The sequence below is a fragment of the Ceratotherium simum genome, chromosome 2, assembly GCF_057802395.1.
Source record: "Ceratotherium simum simum isolate JZ-2026a chromosome 2, ASM5780239v1, whole genome shotgun sequence".
Lineage (NCBI taxonomy): Eukaryota > Metazoa > Chordata > Mammalia > Perissodactyla > Rhinocerotidae > Ceratotherium > Ceratotherium simum.
The window spans coordinates 15,057,020-15,082,897 of NC_141901.1; the positions used below are offsets into that span (position 1 = coordinate 15,057,020).

Genomic DNA, 25,878 nt, shown 5'->3' on the forward strand with positions numbered 1-25,878 from the left:
TGCATGGCAAATGATGTCAGAGAAATAGGCAGGAACCTAAGGGGGAGATCCATATCCATGTTCAGGAATCTGGACATTGTCCGTTAGCTGCTGGGGAGCAACTAAAGAGAGTACATAGAGAACTGCCACAATCAGATATATGTTTTTTAAAGAATTCCTTAGTAACATCATTGTGGGAGATTATTGGAATGGGATGGAGCAGGAGGCAAGTTCATCCATATAGATATATTGGTTAATGCACCTAATTTTATGTTTTTCCCTCAGAACTCTGTTATACATGCCATACACATTTATTGCACCATATTTGTCTGTGTAACCTGAATAACTTATCACTTGCTTACATATGCCTGGATTATTCGTTTAAAAAATTTTTTTATCTGAAAAACACAGTAAAGAGGAAAGAAAAAGAAAAAACATCACCTATAATTCCACCACTCAAATGCATTAATTTAGAAATTTGTTGTATGTTTCTTTCAGTTTAGTTTATTGGATGTTGGGGGTGAGGGTATTTGTAGGGTTTTAGGGCTACATAAAATAGTAATCGTATTGTATTCTGTTTTTTCACTCAGCATCATAACATAAATACATTTATATGTGATCATAGTTCTCAATTTTAATAGATTCATAGTACTCTATTAGGTAAATGTGTGTCAAAGCATGTTTAACTCTCTCTTTACTGTTAGATATTCAGTCTGCTTCCTATTTTTGGGTATTATATATAACGTATGCAAAGTATGGTTTTTGTGCAAGTCAGTATTTAGGATTGTTTTCTAGGGTGCATTTTAGCCCTGACTAGGTTTCTTTTTGCTACTTCCATCAGGAAGCTCAGGGGTAAATTTGTGACCCACTTGTAGCCAATGTTTGTAACTCTCATCAGCCAGATGGCTTCCATTTTTTGTTCTCTTTGTTTTGTTTTCCTATTTCCTTCCCAAACTGCTTCTGGCCTTAGGGCTTTTGCCCACTGTGATCACTCGAATAGCTTATTCAAAGCCTTCTCGTGGTTAGCTCCTTCTTGTCATTCAGATTTAAGCCCAAATGTTATTTCTCCGAGAAAGACTTCCTGGATCAGCCAATTTCAAGTGCTCCCTTCTACTTCAGTCATTCATTGTCACTTTGTTTTGTCTTCATAACACTATCTGGTATTATCTTAAGTATTTGTTCACATACAACAGTGTAAGCTGCTGAGATCGGGGACGTCTGTCTTGTTCACCACTGTATCTCCAGAGCCTGGACCAGTGCTTGTGCATGGCAGGTGCTCAGTAAATGTTTTTAACTAAATGAATGTATCTCACTTTATTTCTAGATCATTTTTCTTGTTTTAAAAATAGTTAATGCATTTGGTAATGGCAGATTAGCAATAGAGTAGCATGGTCAGACTAATACTCCCATAGACAAAATCCAAAGCAGGCTAAAAGCAGAGGTCTCCCTGGGAAGTCAGACTGCAGTCGGGAAGATCGGAGATTTTTCAGCTTCTTTCCTGAGGCCACTCCCCAGTCTACAGCCTTGCTGGCTTGAAGAGTTAGAGGATATTGTTTGGGACTGGCAGAAGAGCTAGAAGTTAGGGGTCAAGTACTTGAAGGGAGGGAGCCACAGACCGGGTGAGTTCCAAGATCAGTATGTTCAGTCTGCCCAATTCCTTAGATACCACTAAACTTTGCAAGCACTGGGGAGAACCCAGCGGCCCTAGTGAAAAATTACTGGCTTGCCTATTCTTTCTTTTTCTCACCTTGCATGCCTTATTTTGAAGAGATTTTTTTAATCATTCCACTAAGTAACACACTATATTGTTTTAGTGATTAGTCTAGGAAATAACAACATACACGTGTGTCACAATGCAAGGACATTAGAATGCTCTAACTTCTTTAACCTCCTCTTCTGCTCTGTTTTTGTTGCATAATTAATGTTGTCATTTTTAACCCCTCAAGATATTGACTGCATAAAATAATAATGTCCACTTAGATTTAGTTACACATCTCTCAGTTTCTTAGCTCTTCATTCTCGCCTCTCAAACCTTTTGTCTGGGAACATTTTTCTTCTATTTAAACTGCATCCTTTAGAATTTCACTTGTGAGCATTTGCTGATGGCAAACTTAGTTATGTTTACCTGAAAATATCATTTTGCACTTATTCTTGAAAGATACATTCACTAGGTATAGAATTCTAGGTTGGCAGTTAATATCTTTTTGTGTGTGTGTGAGGAAGATTAGGCCTGAGCTGTTGCCAATCCTCTGCTTGTTTGTTTTGCTGAGGAAGATTGGCTCTGGGCTAACACCTGTGCCCATCCTCCTCTACTTTATATGGGACGCCTGCCACAGTGTGGCTTGATGAGTGGTGCGCAGGTCTGCGTCTGGGATCCAAACCCATGAACCCCAGGCTGCCAGAAGCGGAGTGCATGAACTTAACCACTACGCCACTGGGCCAGCCCCCAGTTAATATCTTTAACATGTTGAAGATATCATTACATTGCCTTCTGGTTTCCCTTACCATATTTTAGAAGTCAGCTGTCAGTCTAATGACTGTTCTTTGAAGGCCGTGTCCTTTTTATCTGTAGCTGTTTTCAAGATTTCCTATCTGTTGCTTGTGTTCTTCAGTTTTAGTATGTTTATGTGTGGATGTATTTTTATTTATCCTAGTTTGTGTTTCCTTTTTTGTTTTTTGAGGGAGATTGGCCCTGTGCTAACATCTGTTGCCAGTCTTCCTCTTTTTCTTTTTTTCTCCCCAAAGACCCAGTACATAGTTGCATATCATAGTTGTAGAGTTGTAGCTCTTCTATGTGGGATGCTGCCTCAGCATGACTTGAAGAGTGGTGAGTAGGTCTGCGACAGGGATCCAAACTGGCGAACGCTGGGCCGCTGAAGCGCAATGCGTGAACTCAACCACTACACTGCCGGGCCGGCCCCCTAGCTTGTGTTTCATTGGACTTCTTTGTTTTGTTTTGTTTTGTTTTTCATTTCATAAATAAAATTTATTGATGAACACTAATATTTGAACTACATATAATTTTCACAAGTCCCGTAAGAATATTCTTCCTTTGATTTTTTTAAATGGATATCTTAATAGTTTATAACATTGTGAAATTTTGGTTGTACATTTTTGTTTGTCAATCACCATATACATGTCTCCCTTCACCCCTTGTGCCCACCCCTTACCCCCATTGCCCCTGGTAACCACAATACAGTTTTTTCTGTTCATGTGTTGGTTTATATTCCACATATGTGTGAGATCATACAGTGTTTGTCTTTCTCTTTCTGGCTTGTTTCACTTAACATAATACCCTCCAGGTTGATCCATGTAGTTGCAAATGGGACGATTTTGTCTTTTTTTATGGCTGAGTATTATTCCATTGTATGTATATACATATATACCACTTCTTCTTGATCCAATCATCAGTCGAGGGACACTTGGGTTGCTTTCATTGGACTTCTTTTTATCTGTGCTTTTTTACTTTTCATTAAATCTAGCAAATTCCCAGCCATTATCTCTTCAGTTATTGTCTTTTCCCCATATTCATATTTATATTCCCTCTGTCTGTTTCTGCCTCTCTTTTTCTAGGACCATAATTAAAAGTATGTTATACCTTCTCAATTTATCTTCCATATCTTTTAACCTCTCTTCTGTATTTTACGTATTTTTGTTTTTCCATGTTGCCTTCTGGGTAATTTTTTCCAAATTATCTTACACTTTACTAATTTACTCTTCAGTTCTACCTAATCTGCTGTTGAATCAACCTATTAGGTTTTTAATTTTGGTTATTTTGTTTTTACTTTCTAAAAGTTTTCTTGGTTCTTTAATTCTGCTAGATCAGTTTTTATAGATGCTGATCTCTGCAGAAGCTTTCAAATTAATGTTTTTTTTTTTACTTTAAAGTATAGTAAGTTTAGTTGTTTTATAATTTGTCTAGAAATTCAAGTATCTAAAGCTTTTGAGGGTTTGTTTGAATTATGTTGCTTCTCCTTGTTCTCACTTGTGATTCATTGTTTCTTTGTATGCTTTTTATCTTTGCTTATGTACTGCTTACTCTCTTTGAAAAAATTATTTATGAGATTGGTTGAATAATACAGGCCAAGATTGCCCGCCTCCAGAGAGATTTACATTCACTTCTGCCATGTACCTAGGCATACTACCAGTCTGGAACCGTGTTAGTTTAAATGAACAACTTGAGGATTTGTGTAGCATGCAGGTGCTATGAAATTGAGCTGCAGATTCCTGTGAAGGCTAGTTTATTTTTCTGCCTTACCCTGAATGTGTACCCATATAGGGCCTCAGCTTAATGAAGGAAAGTTCTCTTTTCCACTCCCTACCAGGGGTGGATACTGGCTTTGATTTCTGTCTCCTTTGACCTGTGAGACCAGCAAAACCAAAGTTCAAATTTGCCTGGATTGGCAGATACATTAAGGCAAAAATAGTTCCCACTTTTCCTTTAATTTTGGCCTGATAATTTGTTATTCTGTTATCAGTTCTTTGATACTTTTTGGACATATTTTTAAAATATTTTATCAGAAATTTTAGTTGTTTCTGTGGGAAGATTGATCCAATAATCTAACTGAACAATTTCTAAAAATGAAAGTTTTTCACCACATAAATAATAAAATTTTTCCATAATCACATTTACCATCATCTTTCTTTTATTCTGACTTTTTTTCATCCCCAAATCATAAATATCCTCCAGTGTGTTATTCTAGTACTTTTATGGTTTTGTTTTTCCACTAAAATCTCTAGTTTATTAGGAATTCATTTTTGTGTATTGTTACGATAGTTTGTGTTTGCATTTGTCATATGAATCTTATATCTTGATTATATTTCAGGAACACTGGACATCCAGAGCTATTTTGCAGTTCCAGAAGTTGTGTGGTTTGAAGCCATTAGTGGGGGTAGTGGATGAATATGTAGATGGAATCCTTAACATTTTTCTGTGTGATACATCCTCAAACGAAGACGTCTATTTCCATCATGTCTTGAGACTAGAGGGCCATGCAATCGTATGCCGAGAAAATGTCCCTTCTAAGGTGGAGCAGTCTCGATATATTTTGTAATATGTTTTATTTAATCTCAACATTTCAAGGTATAAGAGAATTTAATACAGAAGTTTGTTGATTTATTCTTTAATCTTAGAGACATCTGTGAGATTCCTGCCTTCTTAAGGCAGAGCACTCTCTAAATTTTCAGATGACCACAGAAAACTACACTTGGCTTGTTGTTCTTTAGAATGTGAATATTTTTATTTTAAATAATTGATTGAGGATTCTATCTTTCCCCAAAGTATTTAATTCTCAGAGGTCTTCTTGGAAAAGAACAACAATTTCTTATTTTGCAATTATTGATAGCAATGTCTACATCACCATTAATATTGATGTAGATAATTTTTCTGACAATGAAAAACACATATAGAATATTGTTAACATAGAAACATTTTTAACTATTAAATTTTAGAAGATAATACATTTCTGCAACATTTGAAAATTATTAAGTCCTAACTTTTTCACTAACTAAACCCTTCGTTCTCTTTTTAATCCTAGGGTTTCAGAGAACTCAACCCTTTAGCTTTATACACTAACTCCAATGCAGGGCCAGAGGATGTCATCTTGACAGAACTGGATTATCTTTCCCAGCAGCACTATTTTCATGAAGACCGAGAAATAAGTCCACAATCAAAAGAGAGTGAATTGTGTACCCTGGTAAGAGGTTTTTGCAAATATTATTATAATTATTATTATTATTATTTTTTTAATTTTTATTTTATTTATTTTTCCCCCAAAGCCCCAGTAGATAGTTGTATGTCACAGCTGCACATCCTTCTAGTTGCTGTATGTGGGACGCGGCCTCAGCATGGCCGGAGAAGCGGTGCATCGGTGCGCGCCCGGGATCCGAACCTGGGTCGCCAGTGGCGGAGCGCGCGCACTTAACCACTAAGCCATGGGGCCGGCCCTATTATAATTATTTTTATTTTTGTTAACATTTAATGAGTACTTACTGTATGCCAAGCACTATAAAAAGCACTTTAAATATGATACATTATTTAATATTCATAAAATCCCTGTAACACAGTTACTGTAATTATCCTTATTTTATAGATAAAGAAACTGAGGCTTTCCACACCTGGGAAAGTTTTGAAACTTTACACAGTGATCTTTTTTTTTTTTTTTTTGGTGAGGAAGATCAGCCCTGTGCTAACATCTTCCAATCCTCCTTTTTTTTGCTGAGGAAGACTGGCCCTGGGCTAACATCCGTGCCTCATCTTCCTCCACTTTATATGGGACACCGCCACAGCATGGCCTGACAAGCGGTGCATCAGTGCGCACCCGGGATCCGAACTGGCAAACCCCGGGCCGCCGCAGTGGAACGCGCACTCAACCGCTTGTGCCACTGGGCCGGCCCCATCACACAGTGATCTTAACAGTTACCTTCTCTTTTGTTATTTGCTGGTTTAAACCCTTGCTTCAGTCCTGCTTCTTCCTGTAAGATTTCTCTCGTATGCTAAGTTCCACTGAGGCCCTGGTGCTGCTGTGACTTCACCTGCACTAGTCTAGATGCTCTTCAGAGTTCTTCCTTGTACACTCCTCAGATTCTTCGTCAAGTGTTCTGATACCTTACTTTCTCTGTAAACCTTTTGGCAACTTCCACCCACAGGAATAACAATAATGATAATAACGTTATTATGGTGTGTTATTCCAGCCCACGGTAGTAATAATAAAAAAATCTCAACAACAGCAACATTTATTGAACTTAGGCTACATGGCAGGCACTGTTCTAATCGCTCGCATGTACTAGTTAATTTAATCTTCACAACCACCTTAGCAGGTTGGTGCTTTCATATCCCCATTTTAGATGTGAGTAAAGTGAAGCACATACTAAGAACTTAAATGACGTGTGTATGTGTGTGTGTGTGTGTGTGTGAGGAAGATCAGCTGTGAGCTAACATCTGATGCCAATCCTCTTCTTTTTGCTGAGGAAGATTGGCCCTGGGCTAACATCCGTGCCCATCTTCCTCTACTTTATATGGGATGCCGCCACAGCATGGCCTGACAAGCAGTGCGTTGGTCCGCGCCCGGGATCCAAACCTGCAAACCCTGGGCTGCCAAAGCAGAGTGCTCGAACTTAACCGCTATGCCACCAGGCCAGCCCCTTAAATGATTTTTCAACAAATGAACAAATAAACAGATGTGTCCCCTGAGTCTTATATTCCTTATGACAGCAAGTACTGGGCTAAGAATGTAGGATATGTTGAGTTTGAGAGCCAAAAATGTGTTTTTTGTACAGAACAAGGCTTTTTATTTTCTTTGAATAAAATATGAAAATATTATTTTAAGTATGATTTATGTATCTGACTTTTAAAATAAAATTGTAGAGATGACCTTACTTTTTTAGTAGACGTTTACTACTTACTAGACAAGATGAAAGGCCATTTTGACTACTGGGAGATTAATCTGCTCTGAAAAATATGTATGAATGTTTACTGCTGCATGTTTTTGTTTTGTTTTGTTTTGGTAAGGAAGATTGGTCCTGAGCACTAACATCTGTTGCCAGTCTTCCTCTTTTTGCTGAGGAAGATTAGCCCTGAGCTAACATCTGTGCTGATCTTCCTCCATTTTGTATGTGGGACGCCGCCACAGCCTGGCTTGATGAGCGGTGCGTAGGTCTGCGCCTGGGATCTGAACCTGTCAACCCCGGGCCGCCAAAGCAGAGCACACAAACTTAACCACTATGCCACCAGGCCAGCCTCTACTGCTGCATGTTTAAAACAACATAGGGATTTTAGATTTCTAGTTTATGTTAAAATTAATTGGGCTTGTTTGGCCCATAACAAATGACTTGCTGAAGCCTGAATTTTTCTTAGTCATGGTTAGTTGATTAGAACAGTTATATTTCCTGATTCTTGTATAGTGAATTGAATTCAACCTTAAAAATTTCTAGAATATCCTATCATTATTCTGTTGATGTCTTTAAATAATCATAGTTCAGTCCAGAAAATGAAATAAGGGCATCTTTTCTGCAAAAGAGATAAGGCTTAAAACTTCCCTATTCCACCCCAGCCTATATTTAACATATCAAGACTCCCACGTACTACACACATATATACCTACATCTATACACCTAGTTCCCTGTAATTTCTACTCTTCTTTTAAGCATCCTAACAGTTTCTATTATCTACTTCATTCATCTCCCCCAAATATTATTTGGGGAGTCCTCCTCCCCAAATGATATTTTGGTCATATCTCTGTGATGGCTCTACACTGAAGGTTGTGCTATGATTATCTGATTCTGTGTCTTCTGCTATATTTTGAGTTCCTTTAGTGGTAGGACCTGTTGCATTCATCTTTATATCCACAGAGCTACCCTGTACACATTTCATAATATGTGCTCAATAAACGTTTGTTGTCTTGAACTAGTTTAGTAGGATGGGAAGACCTGAAGTCATGGATAAAGTTAGAAAATAAGGTAGCATTTGTATAAACCATAGCAAAAAATTCCCGCCAGAATTTATAGACATGTAGATCTTGGAAACAGCATTAGTATAGAAAATAAAATAACTTCTCTTTCATATCTCTTAGCAAGATATTAATGCTGAAAAGGCTTTCAGTCACCTTAAATCTGAGTCAAAGGAGCCAAAGGATTCTGAATTCAGTTCTTTGAAAACCCAAGATAAGAGCTGTGAAGGAGATCCAAAGTGGTCCATCCCCGAGCTAAAGGATCTGAAGGAAGAAAATGAGGTAGGAGAACGAAAGATATTTTTTGAAAATGTAATTAATGTAATATAATTAATTCATAAGTGAAGGGGACTGGAATAAAATAGCTGTTAACCCTACTGCATTCAGTGCCATCAGAGATCTCCCACAGATGAATTACAAATTCCCTCTTCAACAGTCACCAAGACCAAAGTTGAAGCAACATAGCTTTGATAACAAAAAAGAAAAGGCATTATCTGGCTTTGATGTGTTGGTTACTATTCCCTAGCTTTGGGCAGTCTTCAAGAATTATGCAGTGATTAGAAACTAGTGTTTCTCAATAAGAAACAATACTAGGAAAACCTATCAGGAAAAATGTCGACAACTTTTTTGGAGAACATACTTTATTTTTATTTTAACCAAATGCTTATGTACACATAGCTTAGAGTCCCCCATAACCCGTTCCCCTACATTTCCTGTGTCACAGAGCAACATTTTCATCTCTTTTAGCTGCTGCTTTTGGGATTTACCTCTCTTTCTTTCATTAAATAACATGCTCATGTTGTTATTTTCTAATTTTTCAGTTTTAAGTGTGTATGGTTTTCCCACTATGAAGAATGAGGGTTTAGTTCTCTTTCATCCCTTCACCCTCACCACACACAAACATACCCTTCTGTCCCCACCCACCATCTTACTTATATAGTTAGATCAAACTTTCTGTTAGATCACTATTCAGTATTTACATTATTATGACTCTGTAAATACTATTCACAGCCAACTAGTATGTTATGGCAACTTTCCTTTCCTGCATAAATTCATTTTCTCTAGTGTTAATATTTCTTTCTTTTTAAATCAACATACAGTCATATTGACTTTATTTTTGGAGTACGATCCTATCAATTTTAATACATGTATAGATTTGTGTAACCACCATCGATAATCATAAGCAGGATGCAGAATGGTTCCATCACCTGAAAAAAACTCGTTGGTGCTACCCTTTCATAATCACAATCTTCCCAAATCCCTAACCCCTAGCAACCATTGATCTGTTTTCTGTCACTATAGTTTTACCTTTTTAGGACTGTTGTGTAAGTAGAATCATAAGGTATGTAACTTTTTGAGACTGGCTTCTTGCATTCAACATAGTACCTTTGAGATTCATCCAAATTTTTGCATGTATTAGTAGTTCATTTCTTTTGATGATGAGTAATATTTTATTGTATGGATATACCACAGCTTGTATATCCATTCACCCATTGAAGGACATTTGGGTTGTTTCCAGGTGGTAATTTTGAATAGAGCTTCTGTAAATATTCTTGTACAGGTTTTTTGTGAACATAATCAGGAGTAGGATTACTAGGTCGTGTGGTAAGTGTATGTCCAACTGTTTTCCGGATTGGCTGTACCATTTTGCATTCCCGCCAGCGATGTATGAGTTTCAGTTGCTCCATATCTTAGAAAGCACTTGGTGCTGTCAGTAATTTTTATTTTTGGCCATTCTAACCAGGTGTGTAGTGGTATCACAGTATGGTTTTAATCTGCATTTCCCTAATGACTGTGATTTTGAACATCTTTTCACGTGCTTACTTGCCATCCATATTTGCTTCTTGGTGAAATGTCTGTTCAAGTAATTTGTCCATTTTTTGATTGGGTTATTTGTTTTCTTACTGTTGAGTTTTGAGAGTTTTCTGCATATTCTGGATACTGTGTGATTTTCAAATATGTTCTCCCACTTGTAGTTTGTCTTTCATTCTCTTAATAGTGTTTTTTCATATGGCAAAAGTTTTAAATTCTGAGAAAGTCCAGTTTATCAGTTTTTTTCTTTTATGTACAGTGTTTTCAATGTAAAGACATCTTGAGTTAATTTTAGTATAAGATGGAGGTTTAGGTCAAGACTCGATTCCTTGCTTATGGATGTCCAGTTGTTCTAGCACCGTTTGTTGAGAAGACTATGCTTTCTCCGTTGAATTGCTTTTGTAGACTTACCAAAATTCAGTTGTTCATATTTGTGTGAGTCTATTTCTAGACTCTTATCTGCTCCATTGATCTATATGTCTGTCCCTTCACCAGTACCACATTATCTTGATTGTTGTAGATTTATAATACTTCTTAAAGTCAGGTAGTATGATTCCTCCTACTCGATTCTTCTTTTTCAAAATTATTTTTAATATTCTAGTTCCTTTTCCTTTCCATTTAAATTTTAGAATCAACTTATTTATATCTGGGATTTTGATTGGAATTGCATTAAATCTGTAGGTAAACTTGAGGAGAATTAACATCTTTAATCTGTGAACACAATATGTCTATTTATTTAGATTTTCTTTTATTCTTTTATCAGGGTGTTACAATTTTCAATATACAGAACATGTTTTGTTAGCTTTATACCTAAGTATTTCATTTATTTTGGGAGTGATTGTAAATGATATCTTATTATTTCAATTTCCATATTTTCATTGCTAGTGTGTAGAAATTGATTCTTGTGTTGTGGCCTTGTATCCTGTGACCTAGCCAAACTCACTTTTTAGTTCTTGGAGGTGTTTTGTAGATTCCTTTGGGATTTTCTACTTCAACAATAATGTTGTCTGCTAATTAGGACAGTTTTATTTCTTCCTTTCTTTTTTTTTTTTCTGGTGAGGAAGATTGGCCCTGAGCTAACATCTGTTGCCAATCTTCCTCTTTTTGCTTGAGGAAGATTGTCCCTGGGCTAACATCCGTGCCCATCTTCCTCAATTTTATATGTGGGACGCCTGCCACAGCATGGCTTGATAAGCGGTGCGTAGGTCTGCGCCTGGGATCCGAACATGAACCCTGGGTTGCTGAAGTGGAGTGTGCAAACTTAACCACTATACCACCGCGCCAGCCCACTATTTCTTCCTTTCTAATCTGTATGTCTTTATCTTTCTTCCTGCCTTATTGTTACACTGGCTAGGATTTCAGATATGGTGTTGAACAGGAGTTGTGAGAGAGAACATCTTTGTTATCCTGCTGAGAGGTTTTATCATGCGTGCATGAATGTGAATTTTATTAAATGATTTTTCTGCATATATTGATATGATCATGTTGTTTTCTCCTTTATTCTATTAATATGGTATATTAATTGATTTTCAAATATTGAATTAGATTGGCATTCCTGGGATAAACCCCACTTGGTCATAGTGTGTTATTCTTTTTATATGTTGCTGGATTCCAGTTGCCAATATTCTGTTCAAGATTTTTACATCCATTTTCATGAAGAATATTGGTCTCTAGTTTTCTTGTACTTGCCTGGTTTAGTACCAGAGTAATTCTGGACTCATAAAATGAGTCCAGAGGTGTTCCTCTCTCTCTCTTTTCTGGAAAAGATAATGTAGAATTTAATTTATTTCTATTTTTTAATTGACATTTTTATTGTGATAACTGAAGATTCATATGCAGTTATAAGAAATAATACAGAGATCCCATGTAATCTTTACCCACTTCCCCCAGTGGTCACATTTTGCAAAACTGTAGTACAGTATCACAACCAGGATATTGATATTGAGGCAATCCACCAGTATTATTCAGATTTCCCCAGTTTTACTTGTACTTATTTGTGTGTATGTATATTTACTGACACATGTGTAGGTTCACATATCCAACAGCACAGTCAAGATGATCAACAAGTCTATCATCACAAGGATCCATTGGGTTCCCCTTCTATAACCACACCCATCTTTCTCCCACCACCCCTCTCTTCACCATCCCTAACTCCTGGCAACCACTAATCTGTTCTCCATTTCTAAAATTTTGTCATTTAACTATGTAGGGGCTGGCCCGATGGTGTAGCAGTTAAGTGCACGCGCTCCGCTGCGGTGGCCCGAGGGTTCGTAGGTTCAGATCCCGGGCGCGCACCGATGCACCGCTTGTCAAGCCATGCTGTGGCAGCGTCCTATATAAAGTAGAGGAAGATGGGCATGGATGTTAGCCCAGGGCTAATCTTCCTCAACGAAAAAGAGGAGAACTGGCATCGGATATTAGCTCAGGGCTAATCTTCCTCACAAACAAAAAAAACAAAGGCTATGTAAATGAAATCATATAGTATGTTGTGACCTTTGGAAATTGGCCCCGTATAATTCCCTGGAGGTCCATCCAAGTTGTTGCATGTATCAATAGTTAGTTCCTTTTATTGCTGAGTAGTATTCCATGGCATGTATGGTTACAGTTTGTTTAACCATTAGCCCGTTGAAGGACATTTAGGCTGTTTCCAGTTTTTAGCTATTACAAATGAAGCTGCTATGAACATTTGTGTACAGGTTGTTGTGTGAACATAGCTCTTTGGAATAAATGCCCAGGAGTGCAATTGCTCTGTTGTATGGTGATTACAAGTTTAGTTCACATGAAACTGCCATCCTGTTTTCCAGAGTGGCTGTACCAGTTTACAATCCCTTCAGCAATGTATTGAGTAATCCGGTTTCTCTCTGTGCTCATCAGCATTTGGTGTTGTCACTATATGTGTTTTGTTAGGTATATACCTAAGTATTTCATGTTATTTGGAGTGATTATAAATCACGATTGACTTAGTCATTGGCCATTGGCAATGGATTTAACCTCAAGCCCCCCTTCTCCTCCCCGGAAATCAGGAGGTGGGCCTGAAAGTTCCAATCCTCTGTTCACAGGGCTGGTTCTCCTGGCGACCAGCCCCCACCCTTGGGTCAGGTCCAGAAGTCGCCTTCATTAACATAAAGGAGACACCATTTCACCTTTATGGCCTTGAAGCGTTCTCAGGAAGTGAGGACAAGACACCAAATATTGTAACAAAAGATGTGCCCATTGCTCTTATTGCTCAGCATATTCCAGGGGTTTGGGGAGCTGTGAGCCAGGAACTTGGATGAAGACCAGATATATCTGAGAAATACATTTCAGTCATCTGAAGGACTAAATATATTTATTTCTTATAAATCACAATATCGCAGATATAATCATATGATTTTTCTTCTTCAGATTGTTCATATAGTGAGGTACATTGATTGAGTTTAAAATGTTAAACTACCCTTGCATACCTATTTTTTTTATATGTTGTTAGGTTCAGCTTGCTAACATTTTATTGAGGATTTTTGTGTCTCACTTCATGAGCAATAGTAGTCTATAGTTTTCTTTTTTTGGTACTGTCTTTGTATGGTTTTGGTATCAGGGTGATACTGTCTTCATAAAATAAGTTGGGAAGTGTTCTCTCCTGTATTTTGGAAGAGATTATGTAAAATCGGGTTCTTTTGCCGGGTGAGGGGGGGTTAATTCTTTAAATGTTCTGTAGCTTACTTCAGTGAAGCCATCTGACCTGGAGATTTTTTTTTCTTCTTCTTTTTTCTGAGGAAGATTCAGAAAACATCTGTTGCCAATCTTCACGTTTTTTTTTTTTTTTTTGCCTGAGGAAGATTGGCCCTGAGCTGACATCTGTGCCAGTCTTCCTCTACTTTGTGTGTGGGACGCTGCCACAGCATGACTGGTGAGTGATGCAGGTCTGTGCCCGGGATCCGAACCTGCGAACCCGGGCCGCCGAAGTGGAGCATGCAGACCTTTAACCACTTGGCCATGGGGCCAGCCCCTGGAGATATTTTTTTTCAGAAGGATTTAAACTATAAAATCAATTGCTTTAATAGATACAGGATTATTAAAGTTGACTGTTTCATCTTGGGTTAGTTTTTGATATTTTATGATTTTGAGGAATTGGTTCATTTCATTTGTCAATTCTGTGTGTAGAGTTGTTCATAGTATTCCCTTATCCTGTTGTTGAATGCAGGGTGTGTAGTGAGAACCTCCTCGTTCATTCCTGATATTGGCAATTGCTGTCTTCTCTTTTCTTTTTTGTCGGTCTTACTAGACATTTATCAACTTCATTGAATTTTTTTCAAAGTGTTAACTTTTGGTGTCATTGGTTTTATCTCTTGTTTTTCTGTTTTCAAGTCCATTGATGTCTTCTCTTTTTCTTTTGCTTTCTTTGGGTTTATTTTGCTTTCTTTTTCTAATTTCTTAGGGTGGAAACCTACATTGTTGATTTCTTCTTTGCTAATATAAGCATTTCATGCTGTGACCCTCTAAGATGTAACTTTAGCTACATCTCACAAGTTTGAATATATTGTATTTTCGTTCAGTTCAAATATTTTCTAATTTCTTTTGAGATATCATCTCTGACCCATGGATTATTTAGGAGTATAGTGTTTAATTTCCAAGTGTTTGGAGATTTTCCTATTATTTTTCTCTCATTTATTTATAGTTTAATTCTATTATGATCTGAGAACATATTTCATATTATTTCAGTTTTTTTAAATTTGTTAAGGTTGTTTTGTTGACATAGGATATGGTCTATCTTGGTGAATGTCCCATGTGCCTTTGAAAAGAATGCATATTCTGCTTTTATTGGGTAGAGTGTTCTATGAATGTCAGTGAGATCCAGTTGATTGATGTTATCATTTAGTTTTTCGGTATCCTTGCTGTCTACTAGTTTAGCAATTACTGAGAAGAATGTTGAAGTAATCAGCTGTAATCTTGGATTTTGTCTATTTTTCCTTTCTTCCTGTCAGTTTTTACTTTATGTATTTTGAAGCTCTAGTGTTACATGCTATCCATTTAGGCTTGTTATGTTTTCTTGGTGAATTGACTCTTTTATCATTATGAGATGTCTGTCTTTATCCATGGTTACTTTCTTTGCACTGAAGCCTACACTGTTTGATACAGTATAGCCACTCCAACTTGTTTTTTTTTAGTGTTTGCATAGTATATCTTCTTCCATCCTTTTACTTCTATCATCATTACATTCAAAGTAAATTTCTTGAGAGAGCATATAGTTTGGTTAATTTTTACCCATTCCGACAACCTGAATTTTAATTAGTATGTTTTGACCATTTACATTTAATATCATTATTGGTAAGTTTTGATTTTAGGTCTATTATTTTATTATTTTTAAATTTTAATTGACTTATATTTTTATTGTATCTATTTGTATAGTTTTTTCGTGGTTACTCTAGGAATTACAATATACATCTTTGACTTTTCACAGTGGACTTAATCAGTATTTTACCACTTCAAGTGGAATGTAGATATCTTATGACCATATAGGTCTTTTACCCCTTCTTACCTTCTTTATGTTATATTTATATATAACATTTATGTATGTTGAAAATTTCTAATATGTAGTTTGCTTTCTACTTTGAAACTTATTCCAAAAAACTCAAGAGGAAAAGAATAGTCTATTATATTTACCCAGATATTTACCATCCCTGTTGTTCTTCCTTTATTTCTGATATTCCAGTTTCTTTTTGGTATTTTCTCCTTTCTGTCCAAAGAACTTCCTTTAGCGGTTCTTTTAGGGCAGGTCTGCTGACAGTGAATTCTTTTCGTTTTCTTCATTTTCTTCATTGAGAATGTATTTATTCATCTTCATTCTTGAAGGATATTTTTGCTTGATATAGAATTCTGGGTTGCCAGTTCTTTTCTTTCAGCCCTTTAAAAATTTCATTCTAGGGCCAGCTCTGTGGCTTAGCGGTTAAGTGAGTGCGCTCCACTGCTGGCGGCCCGGGTTTGGATCCCGGGCTCGCACGGACGCACTGCTTCTCCGGTCATGCTGAGGCCGAGTCCCACATACAGCAACTAGAAGGACGTGCAGCTATGACATACAACTATCTACTGGGGCTTTGGGGGAAAATAAATAAATAAATAAAAATAAAAAAAAAAAAAGCAAAGGATTAAAAAAAAAATTTTCATTCTACTTCCTTTTGGCTTTTGTGATTTCTGATGCAAAATATGCAGTATTGAAATTGTTCCTCTATAATAATGTGTCATTTTTCTTTGGCTACATTCAAGATAGTTTCTTTGTCTATAGATTTCAGCAGGTTGATTATAATCCATCTAGGCATGATTTCTTTGGGTTTATCCTGTTTGAGGTTTGTTAAACTTTTTGAATCTATAGGTTTATGTCTTTCACTAAATTTGGGAAGTTTTCAGACGTATTTCTTCAAATAATTTTTCTGCACTGCACTCTTTCTCTTTTCCTTCTGGGACTCTGATGACCCAAATGTTAAAATAAACCTTTGGATATTTTTCCACAGGTCCTTGAGGCTCTGTTTTTTGTTTGTTTATTTTTTTCCCAATTTTTTTCTCCCCGTTGTTCAGATTGGATAACTTGTATGGCTCTGTCTTCAAGTTTATGCATTCTTTATTCTCATTTCTGTCCTGCTATTGAAAAGAGAGTCAGGGATCTCATGTTCAATATAAAAACCTTCACTTAATTCTGCTGTTTGTATTATGCTTGCTCCACCCTCAGTTTTACCCTCCAGAAGACCCTCTAGCGGGAAGAAGAGGTATAGTTCCTGAGTCCTTGAAATAGGGGAGAGTATCTGGAGATCTAATTGCTTCTTACACAGACTTTCAACCAGTGCTCTTGTTTTCATCCCCACTTTACACTCTCACTTCCAAACACCTTTGTACTAGCATTTCCTGAGCTTTTGCAGTTATCTGTGGTATAAATTTGGGTTGCTTCTCAGTTTTTTCTGCTACAAGCTCAGGATTCCAGTTTCTTAAGACTTCTTAATAAGTTGGCATTTGTCTGCTTTCCTGTATCCAGAATGTAGATGGTATTTTCTCCTCTTCTGTTCTCTTTGACTATGAGTTTATGCCTTAAGTCTCTTTATTTTGGTGATGTTTGAGGAGGGAGAGAGTAATAAATTGTGTATTCAAACTACTATCTTTACCTGGAATCAGGAAAAAAAATTGTAAACCTAAATTTTAATATGTACTTTTACAGGAACTGTAAATTAAAGTTTTTCTTTGTCTTCTGATACGTTCTAGGATGAGATCCCCACTGGAATGCCGTGCCTGGAGTCAGTGACCATAGATGATGATATTTGGGATGAGAACTGGTTACTTTTACAGGCTAAAATAGGGAATGGAGGTGATGCTGCCTCCCACTTATTTACCTCAAGCCTTGACAGAAAGAAACCATATCCATCCTGTGAAGAAGTGCCACAGAAGGTTAGATCCTTGGGAAAACAGAGAGCAAATCACTATCGAAAAGAAATGTAAATCGTCCAAGCCTCAAGAAAGCTATACATTCTGGAATTCAAAAGGATTTATCAGACAGTAATTCAGAAGAATGCATTTTTTCCCCCAAAGATGGTAGTGCTAGGGAGGGGGACAGGATGAAGCAGGAGAGAATAAACCATGGACTTTTTGTGCCCATCTACCCTTTCAATCATTATGATTTTTGTTTTATCCTTCACACCTAGTCAAGGCCTTAGGATCTGTAAATAAAGAAACTTGTTTTCCCTAATTTTATTTTTGTTGCGTCAGCCTTGTAATATAACCTCTGGATCTCTGCAGTGAAAATATTTGCTAATGTTGGGCCTATCTATTTAAAATTTAATTTATTTCCTACAGTTATTAGAAGAAATATCTACAGTTCAGTTGCTCCTTGTTATTAGTGCCATTTAAATACTAGGTGATCATGAAAAATCATTTAGCCATGAAAACAGTATTCAACAAAATACTATAAACAGAGTTGTATTTGTTTTTATGAGATCCATGTGTTCAAAAGAATTCAGGGTATTGGTTATGGACCAATAAAGTGAGGGGGAAAAGTCACACTGACTGTAGAAAGTTAATAAATACCTTTTCTTGTTTGATATACATTGTCTGCTTACCTTTACTTTTCCCGCTATTTTCTGTTTGGATCATGTGGCACTATATTTCAGTTTATTGTTGCAATTTTTTCTCTGTAGGATTGGTGTTTTTCTATGCCCAAAGATATATGGGATGATTCGTGGCAGCCTTCAGGCCTTGTGAATGGAATGAAAGTAGAAGTTCAAAAACCAAGACTAGGTGCTCAGGAAGACAATACAGACACAACTAGAATTCAAAAGGTGAATGTCTAAGATGTTATTGTGACAGGTTCTCATGAGGAAATGCTTTCATTTCTAGAAGGTAAAATTCTGGTTAATGATCCCTTTCTTAGCATTTGGTAGAATACATACACATAAAATGTATGTTGATTTCAACATTAGTTTCAATTAACTTAATATATTTATTCATCTATTCAGAAGAAAATCCTGAGCCTAGATTTAAAATACTGATTAAACTCCGTATTAGGATAGAGAAAATAGGTATTTTCATAAGCTCTGTATCTGTCCTATCATCTAGGCGAGTTTTTCTTTTATGTCGCTTTGGCAGCACTAACTGTGGAACAAAATCCATTTCTTTTGTGTTTCTCAGATATATCATGTGTTCTGGAAACAGTGGGACAATTTGTGTGAATCATGAAATTTGGCTACCAGGCCTCTGTACTTTTGTGTGTTACATTGAAAATAAAGGACTCAAGTCTAGGACACTTGTTGAAAAGCAGATTTGTTGGAAGATGAACCTTCTGAGTGATATATTTCCTACAGAATGTGGTTACTTCGTGTGAGAGCAGTGATAACATATGCTGTATTACATAGAATAGTCTGTTCCAGAAACATAGGTTGCTTGAGAGCATGGATTTAGTTTTAGGATAAAATAGACTTTTATATTTTGTTTCTCATGTAGTTTGTTTTTAAGAAATAACAGCTTTATTGAAATACAATTTACATACCATGTAATTCACTTATTTAAAGTGTACAATTCAGGTGATTTTTAGTATACACAGACTTGTGCAACCATCACTACAATTCATTTTAGAACATTTCATCACTTCTTCAAAAAAATGCAGTACCCATTAGCAGTCACACCTCTTGCCCATCCTCCCACAGCCCTAGGCAACTACTAATCTACTTTCTGTCTCTATAGATTTGCCTATTTGAGGCATTTCATATAAATGTCATACAGTATGTGGTCATTGTGATTGTGTTGTTTCCTTTGCTGTGCAGATTTTTAGTTTCATGTAGTCCCACTTGTTTATTTTTGCTTTTGTTACTTGTGCTTTTGGTTTCATTTCCAGTAAATCATTGCCAAGACCAACGTCATAAAGCTTTTCTCCTATGTTTTCTTCTAGGAGTTTTGCAGTTTCAGGTCTTATGTTCAAGTCTTTAATCCATTTTGAGTTGATTTTTGTGTATAGTGTAAGATAAGTGTCCCGTTTCATCTTTTGCATGTGGATATCCAGGTTTCCCAACATCATTTGTTGCACAGACTATCCTTTCCCCATTGTCTACTCTTAGCATCCTTATCATAAGTGGAAGTTGGATCTTGTCAAATGCTTTCTCAGCATCTGTTGAGATGATCGTGTGCTTTTTATTCCTCGTTTTGTTAATGTGGTGTATCACATTGATTGATTTGCGGATGTTGAACCATCCCTTTGTCCCTGGTATAAATCCCACTTGATCATGATGTATGATCTTTTTAACATATTGCTGTATTCGGTTTGCCAATATTTTGTTGAGGATTTTTGCATCTACGTTCATCAGTGATATTGGCCTGTAAATTTCATTCTTTGTATTGTCCTTGTCTGGCTTTGGTATCGGGGTGATGTTGGCCTCGTAAAATGTGTTAGGAAATGTTCCATGTTCCTCTGTTTTTTGGAATAGTTTGAGAAGGATAGATATTAACTCTTCTTTGAAAGTTTGGTTGATTTCTCCGGAGAAGCATCTGGTCCTGGACATTTAATTTTGGGGAGATTTTCCTTTTTTTCTTTTTTAAAATATTTTTTAAATTTTATTTATTTATTTATTTTGCTGAGGAAGACTCACTCTGAGCTAACATCCGTTGCCAGTCCTCCTCTCTTTTTGTTTGAGGAAGATTAGCCCTGAGCTAACATCTGTACCGACCCTCCTCTATTTTTTTTTGTATGTGGGAACCGCCACAGTGTGGCTGGTGAGTGGAGTATTTCCACACCTGGGATCCTAACCCACGAGCCCAGACTGCCAAGGCGGAGCCTGTGGGATGTTAACCCCTCAGCCACGGGGCTGGGCCCTATTTTTGGAGAGGTTTTTGATTACTGTTTCAATCTGTTTACTTGTGATTGGTCTCTTCAGATTCTCTATTTCTTCTTGATTCACTTTTGGGAGGTAGTATGAGTCTAAGAATTTATCCTTTTCTTTTAGACTGTCCAATTTGTTGGCATATAGTTCATAGTATTCTCTTATAATCTTTTGTATTTCTGTGGTATCCATTGTAATTTCTCCTCTTTTGTTTCTAATTTTATATATTTGACCTTTCTCTCTTTTATTCTTAGTGAGTCTGGCTAAGGGTTTGTCAATTTTGTGTATCTTCTCAAAGAACCAGCTCTTTGTTTCATTGTTCCTTTCTACTCTTTTTTTTTTGTTTTTTTTTTGGTTCAATTTCATTTATTTCTACTCTGATTTTTATCATTTCCCTTGATATGTTGACTTTGGGCTTTGTTTTTCTTTTTCTAATTCTGTTAGATATAGTTTGTTTGCTTATTTGAGATTTTTCTTGTTTGTTAAGGTGGGCCTGTATTGCTATGAATTTCCCTCTCATGACTGCTTTTGCTGCATCCCATGTGAGATTGTATGGTGTATTTTCATTTGTCTACAGATATTTTTTGATTTCTCCTTTAATTTCTTCAGTGATCCACTGGTTGTTCAGTAGCATGTTGTTTAGTCTTCACATGTTTGTCACTTTCCCAGTTTTTTTCTTGTAGTTGATTTCTAGTTTCATAGCATTATGGTCAGAAAAGATGCTCGTTAGGATTTCAATCTTCTTAAATTTATGGAGGCTTGCCTTGTTTCCCAACGTATGGTCTATCCTTGAGAATGTTCCATGTGCACTTGAGAAGAATGTGTATTCCACTGTGATTGGATGGGAGTAGTCTATATATATCTATTAAGTCCATCTGGTCTAGTTTTTTGTTCAATTCCACTATTTCCTTATTGACTTTCTGTCTGGATGGTCTATCTATTGATGTAAGTGGGGTGTTAAGGTCCCCTACTATTATTGTGTTGTTGTTAATATCTACTTTTAGGTTTATTAATTGTTGCTTTATGGACTTTGGTACTCCTGTGTTGGGTACATATATACTTATAAATGTTATATCTTCTTGGTGGAGTGTCCCTGTTATCATCATATATTGCCCCTCTGTGTCTCTCATTACCTGTTTAATCTTGAAGTCTACTTTGTCTGATATAAGTATGGCAATGCCTGCTTTCTTTTTTTTGCCATTAGTTTGGAGTATTGTCTTCCATCCCTTCACTCTGAGCCTGTGTTTGTCTTTAGAGCTGAGATGTGTTTCCTGGAGGCAGCATATTGTTGGGTCTTATTTTTTAATCTATTCCACCACTCTGTGTCTTTGGGGAATTCAATCCATTTACATCTAGAGTGATTATTGATATATGAGGGCTTAATGCTGCCATTTTATTGCTCATTTTCCAGTTCTGCATTTCCTTTGTTTCTCATCCCATGTGTTTTGGACTACCAATTCAGTTTGGTAACTCCCTATGATGGTTTTCTTAGTGTTCTCTTTATTTATCATTTGTGTCTCTATTCTGATTATTTGTTTAGTGGTTACCATGAGGTTTGTATAAAAAATCTCATAGATGAGATAGTCCATTTTCTGATAGCCTCGTAATTTCCTTAGACTAAGTTGATTTCATCCCTTTCCTCTTCCCCTTCTAAGTTATTTTATTGTCATAACTTATTCCAACTTATGCCATCTTGTGTTGTGGGTTTGTGGTTAAAATGATAAGATTATATTTATTTTTGGTGTTTTCCTTTCCTTTATCTTTGATGTTATAATTGTTTGCTAAGCTGTTCTGACAGAGAGCTACAATTTTTCTGATTTTTCTCCTTGCTCAAGGCTTTGCCTCCTCTTTCTTTTTATTTTTCAGGTATGAGGGCCTTCTCATTCATTTCTTGTAGGAGGGGTCTTGTGGCAATGAACTCCCTTAGCTTTTGTTTGTCTGGGAAAGTTTCTATTTCTCCATCATATTGAAGGATATTTTTGCCGGGTAGAGTATTCTTGGCTGAAAGTTTTTGTCTTTCAGAATTTTGAATATATCATTCCATTCTCTCCTCTAGCCTGTTAGGTTTCTGCTGAGAAATCCGCTGAAAGCCTCAAAGGGGTTCCTTTTTATGTTATTTTTTTCTGCCTTGCTGCCCTTAATATTTTTTCTTTGTAATTGACTTCTGCTAGCTTTACTACTGTATGCCTTGGAGAGGGTCTTTTTACATTGATATAGTTAGGCGATCTATTGGCTTCATTCACTTGTATTTCCAGCTCCTTCCCCAGGTTTGGGAATTCTCAGCTGTTATTTCTTTGAACAAGCTCTCTGATCCTTTTTCCCTCTCTTCTCCCTCTGGAATACCTATAATCCTTATGTTGCATTTCCTCATTGAATTGCATATTTCTTGGAGAATTTCTTCATTTCTTTTTAGTCTTACTTCTCTCTCCTCCTCCATCTGGAGCATTTCTGTATTCCTATCCTCTAGATTGCTAATTCTATCCTCCGAGTTGTCAGCTCTGTTATTTAAAGACTCTAGTTTTTTCTTTATCTCCTCCATTGTGTTTTTCATCTACAACATTTCTGATTGGTTTTCTTTATAGTTTCAGTCTCTTTTGTGAAGAAGTTCCTGATTTCATTGAACTATCTATCTGTATTTTCTTGTAATTTATTGAGCTTTTTTATGATAGCTATTTTGAATTCTCTGTCATTTAGATTATAAATTTCTGTGCCTTCAGGATTGATTTCTGGGTGCTTGTCATTTCCCTTCTGGTCTGGAGATTTAATATATATTGTTTCATACTGTTTGATGGTGTGGATTTGTGTCTCTGCACACTGATAGTATCTGGTCGTGGCTTCCACCTGCTGCTGCTGGGTGGGGGTCAAGAGCTGTGTATTCTGAGCCCGCTGGGATCCCTGGCCTCTGTAGCTGCTGCTTTTCTAAGGAATGTGCGGGCACTCTGGCCGACTGGCTGAGCTGGAGCGCTGGGCGGGGGGAGGGGCTTTCTTTTGCCTGCCCCATCGCAGGGGCATCTTGCTCTTCTTTCACTGTCTGCTCTCCTGAGGTGCTAGCTTGATGAAGAAACCCCTGCAATCGGTCGGTCACTTCTGTGTGGGGCTTTCCTCCTGGCTGTGAGGGAACTTGGAGAGCCATGGTGTTCCTGCGGAGGGCCACCCTTCCCCGTCTCCTCTCAGAGCTGCCTGCAGTCCCAGGGTTGCTGCTGGGGTGGGAGAGGAGCTCTCCTTACCTCTTTCCACTTCCTCCAGGGGGTCCAGCCCCTCCACTTTCTGATGAATGGCTGTGTGGGTCTCTCAGACGTCTTTTGTGTTGTGTGAATGTCCTATGCTGGTATATGAGTGTCCTTTTTGTTGTATCTTAGGTGGTAGAGTCTAAGGGGAGAGCTCATTCCACCATGATGCTGACATCACTCCTAGTACTTTATTTCTTTTTATGGCTGTATAATCCATTGTATGGATAGACCACATTTTGTTTATTCATCAGCTGATGGACATTTGAGTTGTTTCCAGTTTTTTGCTATTATGAATAATGCTGCTGTGACATTCATGTACATGTTTTTATGTGGACATATGTTTTGAATTTTATTAGGTATATACCTGGGAGTGGAATTGGTTGGTCTTTTGGTAACTGTCTTGAATGTTTTAAGGAATTGCCAGACTTTTCCAAGCAGCCACACCATTTTACGTTTCCACCAGCAATATAAGAGTGTTCCAGTTTGTCCACATCTTTGCCAACACTTGTTATTAACTATTTTTTAAATTATAGCCATCTTAATGGGTGTGCAGTTGTATGTTGTTTTGGTTTTGGGCTATGCTTTTGATTGTATATGTTAGTGTTTCGGAAATCATGAACTTGTTTCTTGAATGTCTGCCACTGACCTCTAGTTCCATGAAAGTATATTTTCACATGTCTATGAGGGAGTCAGTCATTAATAACTACAAAGGGATAAATCTGGGAGAGCAATGCTTTCTCAAACTATAATGTGCCTACAGATCACTTGAGAATCTTGTGAAAATGCTGATTCTGATTGAGCAAACCTGGGATGGGGACTAAGGGTCTCCATGTCTAAGAAGCTTCCAGGTGATTCTGAAGGTGCTGATTGAAGAACCACACTTTGAGCAGCAAGGCTGTAGACCACTCTTTGGAGGAAGAGACTTGCTTTTCAATTAAGTGTTTAAATTGACTTCACTACTTGCTTTCAAAGTGTCATATAGATTTAGAAAGCATTCACCCATGTTGTTTTTTTCCAGTGTGAAAAGCTATCAGAATGTGTCTTAGGTATGTTTTAACAGTGCATCTTACTTCAAAATCACATTTGTGAGGAAAGAAAAGATATAACCTTTAAAAAATTTATTTATGATTTTGATTGTTATTAAACTACTGAAAATAGGCAGCAGGGCATAGTGTAAAAGCACTTGGTTTGGGAGTTATATAATCCAGGGCTTAGTTTTTACCATTGACTAAATTTCCAAGTTTGAACAAGTTACCTTTTGGGGCCTCAGTTTGTCCATCTGCAAAGACTGATTTAAACTAGTGATCTTTACAAGTCTAAAAGTTTATCGTATTAATATTTATTTACTGAATTGTCATTGAAGCTTTATTGAAAGAACTAACCAATGCTCAACCCTCATTGTAAGTTAGAATAAACTTAAAGGATAACTAAAGCACACATGTGAGATGCATAAACTAAGCAAAAATTTGAATCCAGGTCTTTGGTTTCTTGGAGTACCATATTATATGACCAGTATAGCTATCTGGAATTTTAGAGTTCCATTTTTTCTGTCAAAACAAAGGTGACACACATAGCCATTTGTATACTACGTATTATATAAGCCACATTCATGCCAGTCATGTTTGAAAATGAGGTTTTGTGATGGAAGAAAAGAGGAATGCCAACTAATGTAAAATGTCTACTACACATGAGCCTGGAGAACATAGAAAGCTACCTTTCCTGTTTGTATAATTATTGTTTCAGTTTACTCTGGGCACATCCCAGACTGTAAGTCACTTAGGTCAGTTGTTACAGTCTAGACCTGGTAGGGCCCGCTTTAGTCATATTAATGGCAGTTAACATCATAGAAAGTAAGTGCAATTGAGTTACCACAGACTCGGTCTACTTCAGCAATGACTATAAGGTAGGATACAGGATCTAATGGTTAAAATTTGGCACTCCATTCACTTTAGCCCAAATTTAATATCTATTTGGGACATTCATTTTTTTCTCTCAAACACTGGTTCTTAATACTCCATTTTGTCTCTTCTTCTGAGGAGCCTTCCTTTAACGCCTTTGTGTTCTCCTAGTGTGTTGTTCACATTG

The 25,878-nt window shown here is 37.0% G+C and overlaps 1 protein-coding gene across 7 annotated transcripts in view; it reads left to right on the top strand.

Moving 5' to 3' along the window:
- Window positions 1–25,878, top strand: part of TDRD5 (tudor domain containing 5) — a 107,030-nt gene that overhangs the window by 56,539 nt on the left and 24,613 nt on the right. For 6 of the 7 annotated variants that reach the window (XM_087438531.1, XM_014783383.2, XM_087438534.1 and 3 more), the window contains exons 12-16: window positions 4,806–5,006; window positions 5,517–5,675; window positions 8,550–8,708; window positions 17,463–17,645; window positions 18,392–18,532. In XM_087438531.1, coding sequence (XP_087294657.1) covers window positions 4,806–5,006; window positions 5,517–5,675; window positions 8,550–8,708; window positions 17,463–17,645; window positions 18,392–18,532 — 843 coding nt within the window. The remainder of the gene's footprint in view (window positions 1–4,805; window positions 5,007–5,516; window positions 5,676–8,549; window positions 8,709–17,462; window positions 17,646–18,391; window positions 18,533–25,878) is intronic. The other variant, XM_087438517.1, reaches the window with a different exon arrangement.